The sequence below is a fragment of the Ambystoma mexicanum genome, chromosome 5q (assembly GCF_040938575.1).
Source record: "Ambystoma mexicanum isolate Mex_15411 chromosome 5q, UKY_AmexF1_1, whole genome shotgun sequence".
NCBI lineage: Eukaryota > Metazoa > Chordata > Amphibia > Caudata > Ambystomatidae > Ambystoma > Ambystoma mexicanum.
Window position 1 is genome coordinate 1,260,535,304 of NC_090933.1, and position 15,364 is coordinate 1,260,550,667.

The 15,364-nt window shown below is 44.7% G+C and overlaps 1 protein-coding gene across 2 annotated transcripts in view; it reads left to right on the forward strand.

Annotated features, from left to right (window-relative positions):
* Positions 1 to 15,364, forward strand: part of C5QH8orf82 (chromosome 5q C8orf82 homolog) — a 348,224-nt gene that overhangs the window by 270,181 nt on the left and 62,679 nt on the right. Inside the window, exon 1 of one of the 2 annotated variants that reach the window (XM_069621773.1) lies at positions 7,268 to 7,378. The exons of the other annotated variant lie outside the window; for it this stretch is intronic. Within the exon in view, the coding sequence (XP_069477874.1) occupies positions 7,309 to 7,378 (70 nt within the window). The 5' untranslated portion in view covers positions 7,268 to 7,308. Of the gene's footprint in view, positions 1 to 7,267; positions 7,379 to 15,364 lie in introns of those variants that run through there. 2 annotated transcript variants of the gene reach the window in all.

Here is a 15,364-nt window from a genome sequence, read left to right on the forward strand (position 1 = left end):
TCGTATCACATGTTTGTTCGAATTTTTAGGCTATACATGCTTTTTGTGTAGCCAAAATTCAGGCAAATATGCCATACAGTCTTTTATTTTGTGACTTTTTGGATGATTCCCAGTACATCATCAAGATCCCAGCCCACTGTGGACAATGCCATCAATATAGATTCTCGGGATGGCTCCTCATCACTTAAAGATGTTGTGGGTGCTATTGGTGAATGCAGGTCCTCGATCGAGGGGACGATCGATGGACTATATTCAGAAGTTTTTCTGCTTCATCATGATCTCTGCAAACTGTCTTCAAGAGTAAGAGAGGCAAAAAAGCACATTTCGGACCCGGAGAGCATCATCAAAATAATGGAACGTCAGTTATCAATGGTTACAAAGTGGCTCAGGATGCTGGAGAGTAGAGCTGAAGACATTGAGGGCCGGTCCAGGCACAATAACCTCTGAATCTTGGGGCTTCCTGAAAAAGGGGAGGGAGCATGCATGGAGCTTTTCTTGGAACAATGGCTAACAGAGCTGATGGCGTCGAAGAAATCCTCCAATTGCTTTTCTATCAAAACGGCTCACCGAATTATGGTGGTCTGGCCAACACCTGAGCCACCTATTCCCCACGAACCGAGATAGCTAGGTTACTAAATTATCGGGATTGTGACACCCTACTACAAATGGCACGGGCCTCTAGCCCAATTACACATTATAGATCAAGGATTGCTTTCTTCCCAGATTATGAGGGAGGTGCAGAAGTTCAGGCAGTCCTTCGACGCCATGAAGAAGAAACTCCATCTGTAAGGCATTAAATATGCTCTCTTCTTTCCGGCACAGCTTAAAGTGCGCCATCAGCGGACCACACACCTCTTTAACAACCCTTATGAGGCTCGGGACTGGTTTGAGGTACAGGTCACAACTTCATCGCCTTCAAAACCATGCACCGGTGAAACAAGACGGGCACACGATCAGGAGCCACTGCAGGGGCATTACGACCTCCTCCCCCCAAACTCGCTTGTCATTGGCTAAGACGCACAAGTTGCACCAGACAAGGGATGATAGTCTGTCTCCTGCAACTCTCTTCATTCTGTTCATTTCAGCAGTACTCTACATCTTTAGCCTGGGTTGTTTCCACCTTATCCATGCAGTTTACTGCATTTTGGTTACTTGTGTATATTTTGCACAAGGTTTGGCCGACAGGTGCTTCTGGTTGGGTTGAAGTACGGGGTGGGAAGGATGTGGATTGTTTTGTTACTGGTTACTATTGTTGATTGGGGCATTTGCAATGTTATTATCTGGGGATTATGTTTTTTTCTTCCTGATTATGACAACAGGGTTAAACTACATTTTTCATTATATGTGATGTGTGCGGGGGCCCGGGATAAGCTGATTTATTTTCTGACCTGGAATGTGAACGGGTTGGGATCCAGTATTAAAAGGCGGCTTGTATTGCAATTTATTCAAACACTCGCCCGATGTTGCATTGCTTACTGAAACACATCCGGGTGGGTCGAAGTGCAAGTTTTTCAGGTGCATAAATTATCAAACGTAGCACATGCTGGTTTTTCCGTGGGAATGAGAGGCACTCTGATTCTAGTGCGCAAACGGCTTCCCCTCATGCCCCTATCTGTGAAACAGGACCCGTGTGGGCGCTAAGTGTTATTAAGGAGGGGAACTGTGGGGGAGAATTTGGGGTATTGTCGGTATATGGCCACCCTCCCCTCATAGTGTTAGATGTCCTCCAACCAACCCTTTTGAACAATCAAGCAGATACCTGGGTCATTTGTGGCAATGTTAATGATGTGATGAACCCACCTGTGGACTGGGCCCACATCCGAGGCAGGAACCAAACCACTGTCGCTAAATTGCATACATTTTCAGCTGCGCATGGGTTGGTGGATGCTTGGTGAGCACTCCATGGCCAGGAACGTGGCTTCTCCTTTATTTTGGGCGATCCACAGCTCCATGTCCAGACTCGATTACTTTCTCATCCCACATTGCACTCTGCACAAACCTATGTCTGCCAGGTTCCTGGCCAGGGGTATATCTGATAATTCCCCATTGGTAATGGAACTTAAAACAGATCATATTCGGTCCAGATTACCCGTGTCTCAATCGTTATTATCTGGGCATCCCGTGATTTTTAGGAGATATAACGGCTAAGATGACTGAATATTTTGCAACAAATATAGGGTCTGTGGACAATTCAATGACACTGTGGGATGGTTACAAAGCTGTGCTTAGGTGTGAAATGATTTCCTCAGTCTCTGCACACAAGAAGGAACATGCTTGGGTGTTGTGAAAGGTCGGGGACCTTGCAATTGCGGCAGAAGGTTTTCTTGAAACGGGAGCCTTATACACACGGGAGGCATCCTCCGGAACCAGGAGAAGCTAAGGAGCCTTGCCCTAGATAACGCCAAACAGGTACACTGGGTCACACGTAGTCGGGTATATGAAGCTGGTGATGGAGCAGGGAAGATGCTAGTGTGGCTCAAAAAGAAGAATGGGGGAAATAATGATTTGTGGGGAGGATCAGGGTCATGGAGGAGGCAGAGATCGGAGGCATTTGCCGCATATTAGGAAGAGCTTTACCGGACGCGCCAGGGACCGGGTTCCTCACTGAAACCTCACTTTCTGGAAGGCATCACTCTTCTATGACTAACAAATCAGCAGTGCTAGATCTGGAATCTGATATTAGGAGGGAATCAGTGCCAATATCTGCCGCCTCCAGTCAGGAAACCTCATGGGCCAAATGGCTTCCCGTTCGATGTCTGGTAAAGTCTTTCTTTTGCTATTAACGCTTCCCCAGAGCCATACCATGTTTATACACTCTAGAACCACTCAATTTTCCCTCCGGGCCTTAGTAGGGCTTGTATAGTGGTCATCCACAAAACGGGCGAATCACCGGAATCCCATTCCTTGTAAAACAGAGGTTAAGATCCTGGCAAGGGTACTTGTGGATCACCTAAGTTTGGTGATTACTTCACTAGTTCACCCAGATCGATGCAGGGTTATGCCAGATAAATCCACCTGTATGAACATCCGTAGACTGCACACAGCAATATATCTGGCATCTCAACTGGCGAATCCACTTGCTTTGCTGTCAGTGGATTTTGAAAAGGCCTTTGACTCTGTTAAATGTTTTTTTTGTGGGAAGTCATGGCTCGGATGGGGTTTGGTGCAAACTACACGTGTTGGAATTGCTTGCTCTACGCTTCGCTTGTTGACGAGCTACTTTTCAATGGAGTGTCCTCTAGGACCTTCCCAATAGAAAGAGGTAAGTGGCAGGGTTGCCCTCTTTCCTCTCTGCTGTATACACTTGCTATCGAACCTCTCGCAATCCGGTTCGGGACGGATCTGACCTGGATGGGGTTCTGGTGGCAGTCTGGGGAGGAGGCCAATGTCTGGCTCTGTGCGGATGACCTCTGATTGTATATGGGCCAAGCACAGCAAGCTTGCCAGCATATCACACGTAAGATGCAGGAATATCAGAGGAGTAGCCATCTTAGGGTGAACTGGCGAAAGTCTATCTTCTTTCTGCTCTGGGGAGAGGAGGGAGCTATACCCCACAATGGCACCTACAAAGTGTCCCACAAGGGCTTTAATTACCTATCTATATGAGTGGGTATTGGCCCAAGTGATTTCACACAAGCACATTTCCACCCCATAAAGGACAGATTTATTGAAGATGTCACTCACTGGAAATCCCTTCCGCTGACGCTGCTTGGAAAGGCGGTCCTATCCAAAATGTTAGCCCTGGCCAGGTATTTGGACGTATTTAAAAAAACACTCCACTCCGTGTTCCTGGGGAACAATTTGATAGAGTTGATCCCACCCTTTGAAACCTTCTTTGGGTCAGCAGGCAACCCAGGATTGGCCTAATCATACTGTAGCACTCAGTATGCGAGGGGGCATTGGGCTACCCAACATGTAGAGATACTACTAGGCCGGTCATTTGGCATCAGTAAACGATTGGATACATGGAGAACCCTCGCTTTCGCATCTTAGGACAGAAAGGTGGTGGATGCAAGGATTGCCTCCTAAACCTATCTATATGAGTGGGTAAACCGAAGATGCTGTCCATGCCAATGATGATGCAGAATGCTACACCGGTGTGGTCAGAGGCACAACGAAATATGGGGTGGCAAGTCTGGGCAACCCTGTCTCAACCTGTGTGGCGAAATGCCCCGTCTCAACCTCTGTGGTGAAATGTGCAACTGCCTGAAGTTGATACAATTGGCTGTTTTAGGACATGGGAGAGGGAAAACATACTGCATCTCTCAGATGTGATCAAGGAGGGCAAACTTGTTCCCTTTCCTGAATTATGATTCAGGTTTTAGCTGCCAGATTCCGAGGTATACCATCTCATGCAGCAGACACATGCCCTGAATTTCCAGTTCCAAAAGTTGCAAGACATCCCGTCATGTTCTCCTCTGGAGGCAAATTTACTTCCGCAGCACATTTGCACTAAAGTCACATCCACACTATACCAGGTTAGTACGCCCTTTGGGACCAAAGAGCTAACCAACCTGAATACAAAATGGGAAAGGGATGTAGGCTCCCTTGAAGTTGAAGAAAGGGTGGAAGCATTGATGTTTCCGAGGGAAATTGGGATTTCAACCATGATATGGCTGATGCAACTTAAAATACTCCATAGAGTTTATTATACGCGTACTGCATTGTTCAAAAGGGGTTGTACCATGCTGGCTGTCTGAGATGTGGTGGGAGGAAGGCACCTTTATGCATATCATTTGGGAATACCCGCAAGTCCAATGCTTCTGGAAGAAATGTCTTGACAAATTGAATGCTGCCGTGGGACTGGGGATCCCATTTGTTCCGAAATGACTGCTTCTGGGAATTTGGGGAGAATCTGCTTTTAATAGATATGAGAAGATATTTGTGTCCACCGTATTGGCCTGATGAAACTGACTATTGCCCCTGATTGGGCAGATCGCCCCATATTGGGCAAATGGACTTCTGAAATGGATATGCCATTGGCCCTGGAAAAAAAGAGTATACAATGCACGAGTCTGTCTGGGGGAAAAAGTGTGAAAATATGGGGTAAATGGGAGGGGGAGGGTTAGGGGAGATTGTCTGATTTTCCACCAATTGTACCTTCTTAGCTTTATCTTCATGTCTTGATTGCCAGCCTTTTGGCATCTATATGTGCCCTGTGACTTACCCAATCAGGTTACGTTTGGTTGTGTGTTTTGTACTGTGTTCAAGTTTTAAAGAAAAAACATTTTTTTAAAAAATAAGTTGGGAAAGAAACCAAAAATGCTGTCAGTGTACACGTTAATCCGAAACCCGTGATGAGCGTTAGGTGAGGCCTGCAGAGAAATATAGATTGAGAATAAGAGTGGCCCCAAAACGCAGCTCTGTGGAACCCCATAAAAAAGAGAGTATACCTGCAACATGGAATTCTTACATGATACCATAAAAGAACGGTCAGAGAGATGGGAAGAGAACCACCAAAGAATGACATCAGAAAACCCAAGTGATGAGGGCGTGGAGTGTTGACAGGAGTGATGCAGGAAACCAAATTCTTGCAAAGGGAGCAGGTTATGTGAATTCAGGTAAGGGCTAAATTAGCAATCAATGAAGCGCTTGGGCAATTTAGACAGATAGGGAAGAAGAGAGATAGGATCGGGAGAACAGTTGTAATTAGGGAGGCAGGAGGAGTATCTGAGTGGACAGCAGTCGGGTGAGAACGAGAAATGGAGAAAATGACATCGCTCTCATAGATGGAGCTGAACAGGAAAGGCTAGCGCTCAGAATCAGACGAAATTGTGACCTTCGCATTATCGGCTACCGAAATAGGGGGAGCCTGCTGCCTTTATAAAATACTGATATTCTGGATTTTGGAGATTTTTTTTTTTTTTTTAGAGTAGAACGAAAAGAGGGGTCTGGGGAAGGGCCGAAAGAAAGTAGTAAGTACTCTGAGACTGGCTAAGAGATTGAAAATAGTCTTTGCTTGTTTAAGAAAATGAGAATATGAATGGAGTAGCAACGAGAAAAATTGATAGTAAATAGTGCTTCGATATGTCAAGCATCAGAGCTTGGGTCTACAGAGTTTAATCCTCAATTGCTTGAGAGAGTCAGAAAACCAAGGGTGTGGAGGTTTTCGTTTAGGTATAAATTCAGACAATGGGCAAAAGATGTCCAGAGATGAAAGACTTGCCAGTGGAGGCCATGCAGCCAGCTGTACAAGGAGACTCGCGCAGAGAAAAATGAGAGCTTTGGGTGCTGTCACCTTGCCCAACTTAAGGTCTATCACAGGGGCACTATCGGCATATGCCTACCTATGAGACTGCATCAGAAAAAGTCAGACAAACCTGGTTGGGTAAAATCAGATTTGCTCACATGGCTTTGTGACTGAGGAGGTGTTTTGGATTTTCTTTTTTAAGCTCATAATTATTAACATCAAGCACGTTTTGTCTGGTGGACCAGTTCCTAAAATGGATGAGAAAGGAGGATAGCTCAGGGTCAACGCATTTGTCTTGGAAGCAAGACAACGAAGAGCAACACAGGTCCAAAACCCTGTCCAGTGCTTAGTGGCTGGTCTCCGGTATTAAGCTCGTTGTAAAAAATTAATTTATTAATTAAAGAAGGCGTGCAATCCCAAACATGTGTTCCCTCCCTGCTACCTTCGAATTCACGCCTGCTACAGTGCAATATATGAGTGTCTCGGTAGAGTGGAGGTGGCCCCTTCTATGGCAGTGAGAGGGGGTGGAAACCTGCCCTTTTATGGGGTGCTGTTCAGGACAGGCCTCTTGTGGTCCGTCCACTGTCCCCGCGCTTTGCCCTCGGCCTAGCACCAATTGCCTTTCTGTTCACATTGACCCTGCAAGCCCAGCAGACTCCTCCTTCTCCCATTCATAGCATATCGCAGTGCTGTTTAGCCTCTGACTTTATAAACCCTTTAAGTGTCATGTATTCCTGCCTGCAGCCCTGCCTCGAGTCATTTATGGAGCGTACGTTTTGAAGCCCATTCCGTGTTGAGTAATTGCCATTTTGTTGGGCCGTGCCCTCCTCCCCAGATCGCCAAGTAGTGCGGCGGAGGAGCGAGGTGCCTGGGTGAAGTACAGCGTTGGCCGTTGGCTGGCAGCACACTCCGTGGGGAGGGAGCTAATTGGCGCAGGGCAGCAGTTGGCTTCGCACAATGCCTCGCTCTGTTCCACCTTCTCCACACACTCCCTGCAGATTTGGCTGGCACGCGGCGTGCGCTGCAACCGGCTTTGTGTTTGTTATCTTCAGCTATCCACATATTTTTTTGATCCGATATCTCTGGCAAATGTGTTCTTTCCTATCCCTCGAGATCCGATGACTCGGGAAGCTCTGAGGCTGCAGAGAACACGATCGCTGATCCTGTGCTTGGTTCCGGGTCCCACAGGTGGGCGATAGGTAGGGTGGGCAGCCGATGTGCAGTGTGGCGGTGGGCGTGTTAAGGAGAGTGCATGCATTGTATGGCCAGGGCCAGTGCTCGAAGTGTACGAAAAGAAGTAGTGAAGCTATGTTCTCTGCGGGTCTGCCCCATTCCTCACATACCCCATCACTGCACCCCCTCCCACACACAATCCGAACCCCCCAAAGAAGCACACCTGCTATTTATGGGAATGTGCAGTGCAGTACACTGAAGTGCAAGCTTCAACTTCTTCCTACACTTTTACTTTAAAACGAAACCATTCCAGAACTGTTTCTTTTTTTTAAAAAAAACAGTGACACTTAAAAATAAAAAGTATGGGGGCACCACTCCCGCCCACTTCGACCTCTGGTCAGGGTGCTCTTCGGGTATGCAGTGCCCAACGTTATTTATACTTGTACAATTAAACCGATATCATGGGTCCAGAGACCCCCAGATGCTTACTGCTGGAAACGCGCTCTCCAACTCCCGCACTGTGGAGCATAACCCACGGCTGGAACTGATTTACACCGCGATTCCAACGTGGAATGGTTGGTTGGGTTCAACTAAGGTGCACTGATGCACAACAACATGCGCAATTATGTTAATGTGAACAATATAACAGCATGGAACTAGTAGGTGCAGAGGAGGAGTGGTTGTGATGAGAGAAGTGAAAGAGCAAATGGGGCCTGCTAAGGGGTGCGCAGGGGGCGCAGAGAGGGACTGGGCAGCGTGGCAAGTTTGAGGCATTACATTTCATCCGAAGAACAGGTTCTCCTGTAAATGCTTTTTTTCTCATCGCTTTCGATCACTTTCATAGACATTGCTGCGATGTTAGTTTTGCCTCATTGAGAGCTTTATGGTTTACTCTTATTGTACCATTCCCTTAAACCACTAGAGAATCCCAAGTAAAATTGAGCGCAAAAATAGACACATCTTTGGTGTGATGTGGCAGCGGAGGGACAAACTGATCTGTAGTTATATCGATGTTTCACATTGAAAACACCAGTCCTACATGGGTACAGCACTGCTGCGTTCCACGTGAAATGATGCCAAACAGTGATGTCCCCAGAGCAAAATATCCCATTATTTCATCATAGACCAAACGTACTCCAGTCTCCACAAGCTCCAATCCTGGGTACGGGATGGCGGTGTGTCACGACATGCGGCTTGGGGTTATATTTGTCACATTATTGGATGTTATTGCCATGTCGAAATAATTTCTGGTTATATTGCTGATGCAGGATATTTTTGCTGGGTGCCTAATGTTCAGTTTGTTATTGGTCATATCAAAGCTCTGGGGATGAATAGAGAGGTAAGTTGGGGAGAGCGAACCGTAACACGCAGCATGTAACCTAAAGCAGAAGTAAACATGTTATGTTGGTTGTTTGTGTAAGGCTTGACACTGCTGTTAAGCTATCTCAAAGCGCTGAGAATTAGGCTAGTTTATATGACCTCTTGCAAACCTAGCCGTGAATTCAAGCACATTTCTCTATCTCTTTAGTTAGTACTGACATTATGTTGCTGCTCCGACTATTGACTGAAGTATTCTAAGTAGATGGCGTTAAATTCAGATGCAACTTCAGAGACCATCCTTTTGAGTCACTCTCACCTGGACTCTCATTTCTTTCAGTGAGTCCACTTATTTCCATCATAGGGCCCTGTGAAAGACTTATCGGCACTATTGAATGATCGATTCCTAAACTCTGAGGACATCTATGCACCATTCCCCCAACCGCTCAGGGTTGCGATCACCATAAAACAGGCACTAGACCAGACCCAGAAAGGAGAGGGGAGGCCATCTCATGAGTCCTCTATGAGGCTGGGGTCTGGATGTACGAGATTGCTGGGGAAGAAGCAGCTGCAAAGGCGAGCAGCATACACCTTAAGCAGAAGTTGGTTTTGAAAATGTCTTCGGGACCATTGGAATTGCAAACAAACACCATTGGTTATTGCCCAGAGTCAAATGATCCCCATTCGTGTAGACAGAACAACGGTGCATTGAAAGTGTTACCATCCATCGGTCATGGCGGCATTGCTAAGGTAACGGCCCACCATTCTGAGTTAAAGGCCTAAGTGTATGGACCCAAACGTCTGGTCGATGACTGCCCGCTGTATTCCCTGCGACTAAATGCATAGCATTTTTATGCATAGCTCTCTAATCTTCCTATAGTTGTTAGCAGGTCTAGGCTTTCTCCTTTCAGGTCTGAAGTGCCTGTCGTGCTGTTCAAATGTTATCGACAGGCAGCGAATACACTTCTCGTCCAGACTGGCTATTGACACGAATATCTGCCAAGTGCACGCAGTGCTTCTCGAGTGCCCTGGCAAGGATGGCAGCTGTGTGTTTGGAATTCAGCAGCTGAGCTCCATCCTTTCTCTCTTTAACTCTGACTGGCAGAGGCTTGGGCTCTCATGCCAGGGAGCCTCCAATTGGCACTTGTTCTGCTTGTGCCCTGACGCCATGTGGATCTTTATATCAAGAAACCCTTGGGGTGGGGGGAGGTTCGGGACAATGTGCAACAGAAAGATACCGTTTATACTACACATAACCATGATATCCTTTACTACCCATGTTCTGAGATTTAATGTTACTGCCACCACTGAATTACTCTCAGGTGCATCCCACTGATGAGTCCCAAACTGGACCAATCACATCTGCAGTTACTCGCAACATCTATGAGGGATGAGCATCCTCTTAAAAGGCAGCTTTTGAAGTGAAGTGCTGCTGTCTTTAGATCATGGCATTATTAAGAGCTTTGGCTTGGAGTTGTTGAATGTTGAAAAATGGTGTCCCTCAATAAAAATGTGTACATTATTGTAATGCTGTTTCTGATACTTGTGAATCTGCTTAGAATCACATGCTGTGCATATAGTCCGACATCTAGTGGTAATCACAGATTATTGCATCTTATTATCAAAATTCGAAAAGGGATGTCGACCTAACGTGTCTGTAACACTAACCCTACTGTGACGTGTAGTGTACGCATGATCCCTCACGCGTTGAGGTCCCCCCTGATTGTTTTTTTTCCGCCATACGTATTGGTCGCGTGATGCAGAGCTCGTACTGCATTATGGTGATATTGCTAATATATCAAAACTGTGGTCCAACTTTCAACGTACTTTTGACGTCCCTTCAACTGTTTACCTCTTCGGCCTTGACAGTAGGGAGAGTTGGGGGGGGGGGTTTCTTCTCGACATTCTTCTTTATTAGACAATGCCTTTTCTTATGCTTCCATTTACTTTCCCTCCCTTGTCTGGCTGCTCTTTCCTTTATATTTCATGATGAAGAGAACTCCATTTAATGTTGCCCTTCCTGTAGCGGGAAGTTCCTGTGGAGTGACACTCATAAAACTGTTGCCTCATGACCACAATGAAAGGCATTGCAAAGCCTGTTGATTCTTTAAGCCTAAAACACTTACAAAACTGCACTAAGCAGTGAAGGTCCTATGCCATACAGGCCGAATTCCATTTCCCCCAACGGTGCTGTTGCGTTGGACGAGTAACAATCCAGCAGCCACGGCTCCAGTTCAGATGCCAAAGACAATGTAGTGGAGTCTTTGGACAACCGCGTGCCCAGCCCTACTAAGCATGCCGAACGCACTGCAATGGGGATCCCACCAACTGGTTACAGGGGGAAACACACTCACACCAAGGTTAAACACACAACCCACGGGCGTTCCTTGATGGTGCAGTTGAAGAAGCCGACTACACCTACAGGCACGTCTAAATCTACGTCAAAACCCATAGAATTTACCGGTTCTCTACCCTCTGCGCATGGTCCGAAGTCTACGACTTCTCATGGTTCTCCTCCTAAATCTTCGACAGCCGTTTTGGACACATCGAAACACATGTCTGCAATTAAAACTCACCCAAAATTAAGGAGAAATTGTCTAAAACACAAACTGACTCCAATAGTACTGGGACCCAGCCTTCCCTTTTAACTCAAGGGTATGTACAAACTTGACTCCGACTATGTATTTCCTCCCAAAAAGACAAACATTTTGATACCATACCGGAAAGCCGCCCAATCATGAGTGGCATTGGGTGGATCACTGAGAACGTATCTGAATGCCTGGATGCCATTCTTAAGCCAAGAGCAGCGGTACTCGAGTCATATTTGCAAGACTCAACAAGCCTTATACGAAAGTTACAGGATTTTGAGTGGCATAGTACATTTTACCTGCCCACTTTGGATGTCAAGGCCTTTACACTTCTATACACCATAAATGGGCAACCGCTTCTATTGACTATACCTACAGGAATGATTCTGCCTCATATTACAACCAAATACAGATGCTCAAAGAAATGCTGCAACTTACCTTGGATCTTAATGTCTTCACGTTCAATAACATTTACCAACAAACCAAAGGGGTGGCTATGGGCACTAAATATGCCCAAGCCTTAGCCAACCTTGTTATGGGCATGCTAGAAGACAATATTGTATATACAGCCCCTTTTTATCATAACAGCATCAAAATGTGGACTCGATACATCGATGATGTATTTTGCATTATTGATGGATGTACTGAGGATTTTCAAGATTTCGTGAACACACTGAATCAAAATCGCTATGATATCCAGTTTGTAGGAGAGTGCAATAAAAGAACTATACATTTCTTGGACTTGACGATACAAACAGATATGATATGATATGGCATTTGTAACGCGCCTATACACAAGTTATTCACAAGTTATGGTAACAAGCTATTCACTCAGACATTCCGGAAACAGACAGAGGTCAACTCTACGCTGCATGCAAGCAGCTGTCACTATCATCCGACAATTCGGAATATACCATTAGGTGAGTGTCGGGGCCAGGCGCAATTGCCAAGAGGAAATTAAATTTGAAGAGGAATGCTCTTTACTACAGCACCGCTTTAAGACCAGAGGGTATTCTGAAAAATGTGTTAAATCTGCATACAAGAAAACCAAACTGATGCAACAACACGACACTTTACTACCGAAAGCTAATAGGACTACAGATGGATTAAGAGGACCACGTTTCATAACAAAGTTTTGCAGAGACCATCAGCAAATTCAAAAAATACTGCAAAAACACTGTACGTTTTGAAACTTGATGAACATATTAATCAGTATATAGAGGACAAGCCACGTATGATTTTTAAAAGAGCTGGAACCTTAAAGACAATACTTAGTCCATCACTGTTACCGGATATTAAACATACAAGCCAAAAAACCTGGTTGTCCAGTATTTCGAGTGGCTTTAGAAAATGTGCTATGTGCGCCCAGTGCAGATATGCACATGAACCAACGACTAAATTCAAGGATTTGAATGGAAAGCTATGGCCTATCAAACAAGGGATTAATTGTAAAACAAAATTTGTTGTTTACGGTGTCATTTGTGTTTGCAAAAAAATCTACATTGGTAGTACTAAGAGAGAGTTACGAGTACGTATTCGTGAACACTTGTCTAAGATAGGCAGCCAAGACATCTCTTTGCCATTAGCGGAACATTGGCAAATCTGTCATCAAATGCACAACAAATCTGAGATCAAATGTATTGGTCTGCAACAAGTAACATTGAGTAAACGAGGAGGAGATAGACTTAAGGCTCTGAGGCAGTCGGAAGCACGTACTATGTTTTTTCAATCCAACCGTAACCGGTCTCAATAGTGATAAGGAGATGGCGTCATTCCTGGAGGACCAGTCTCTTGTAAATATTTGCTTCTCTCTTCCCATGTACAAGGTTTAACCGGATAATTGAATATAGTTAGATGCACATTTGGGCATTTTTGTTTGGTATATGTGGAGTAATAGGAAGCATTTAGGCAACTTACTTACTTATGATCATTGAGGACTTTCTTGGTAATAACTAGATATACCGCATTCACCTATACAACACCCCAATAGATGGATTAAAAGTTGTTTGATAATTTGAATAGGAACTTGACATGATTCCCTTTTCCCTCACACACACAGAGGGTGGTGCCTTTGCGATGGAACTGTGACGTTCATTTTCTTCTCGCAAATTAAATAGAACCAACGGTACAAGTAGTTCACTCATTAGTGAGCTCATTAAGTTTATTATGCTATCCAGCTAAGAGCGTGGGAAGGGAATATATCGTGTTTCATTTTGTACATTAAAACAGCTTTTAACCAGACTTAACATGACCTCCTATGCGGAATAAACGCACAACAGTAGCCTAAGCAGCAACCTGTTGGCAGTCGGGTTAAATACAACCCTACAACATTAAAGTATGGCAGTTGTACATGGCAATGAATAAGGACAGGAACAAGTGGGAGTGCACCATGGCACACGTAGCCGCGTTGCCATGGAGATCTAAACACAACCCGACAACCTTTAAAATGGCGTCGGCTGCCTTCTGCTCGTGTACAGCCGACGCGTTTGTTTCCAGAGCAACAGGGGTAAGTGATCTTATTCTGCATATCCCTGTGTGCCGGCGCTTTGATGCTTCACGTAATGGACGACAACGGTCATTACTATGGGTTATAACATTAGCAGCCAATCTCGAGGGTTAGGGACACTTTCCCAACGCGCATTTACGATCTTGGTAGCCCTACGCAATAGCGGTTTTGCATTAATATAATAGGACCACTCGTATGATTTTGAATTTGACAGCACGAGGATATGCACGTACTCTACATGTTCATTAACTTATAAGTACCATTGATCTCAATTGCTAATAAGTTAACCACGCATAATATAAGATGTAAATGTTACGCTAAATGTCTAACTTACGGTAGATAAGTCTCTTCGGATGAGTTCCCTACATGCTTTCCACTCCACAAAAGCTATGGCCTGCCCACTTACCAATAGAAATGGCGGTTTGAGGGGTGAATCTGTATTTGCACTAACTTAGGGTTATTCCAAACGTTTTATTACAGAACATTGATGTTTGGGCATTTGTCCCTTTTTACTAACTACCGGACAACAGTCATATGAAGCTTATTCTTCTGATATGGGGTAAGCCAATTTCTCAACACTTGCTGGAAACACATTATTACCTATGGTGTTGAATTATGCACCAGTTATCAACTGAACGAATGGTTTTTTTTCTGTTGATTTTTTTCCTTTCTTTCCCGTTTTTATTATTTTTATATTATTATTATTTTCTTTTTCTCTATGGCATCATTTATTATTCTTTTTATGTTTTTTCATATTGCATTGTTTGATTGGTGTTTTTCTAATGTTCTTATTATTCTTTGGTGCATTTTTACAATGCTTTGTCTTTCTAACCCCAACAAATCCTTCCCTTCGCCAACCCTTGTTTTTCTGTCTTTTTGAAATATGAACATACCTTGGGATATGGTGGCAATTTGTTTTTGAAATTTGAAACATGTCTGCTATTTATATGTTTTATTTTTTATTTTCTGTGTTTATTTCAATGTTAATGCTGACAGCCCTGATTTGATAAAGGCTCAGGCCGAAACATGTGTAATCGGCTAGCAGAGGGCTAAGTTTTCAAAAGATGCTTTGATTGTGCAATAAAACAGTCAAATTCATTTCCACTGGCGCTGAGTCCTGGAGTCACCTTTATTCCTGCAGCTATGTACAAACATCTTCCACTTTGTCGTGGTCTTTACATGGTCACAAAACTCCTGTTAATGAGGAGGTCGTTTTTCCACTCCTGGAACTCCCAATACAGGCACTTGGACAAGGGAGACATTTGAAGAGACCATGGAGAAAGTGTCTGAGTTTATTTCCTTTTCAGACAGATTCCCTAATGGATCTCTTCCCTTTGATGAGGACCCTAGGCTATTTAAGTCACCTAGACCTCAGCCCCCTGTTTTTCAAACTACCCTTCCTAGTCGTAAAGACACTGTTACTGCAGGCAATATGTTTCTTGATGATCAATACAGTGATTTATATGATGTCCCAGACAAGTGAGATGATGCCCAGGATCCTACTACCTAAGACCCAGACACGTGGCTCGATGACGCACATAACCAGGGGCATTTGTCTACAACCCCCAATCATGAGGCCGAGCCAGACAA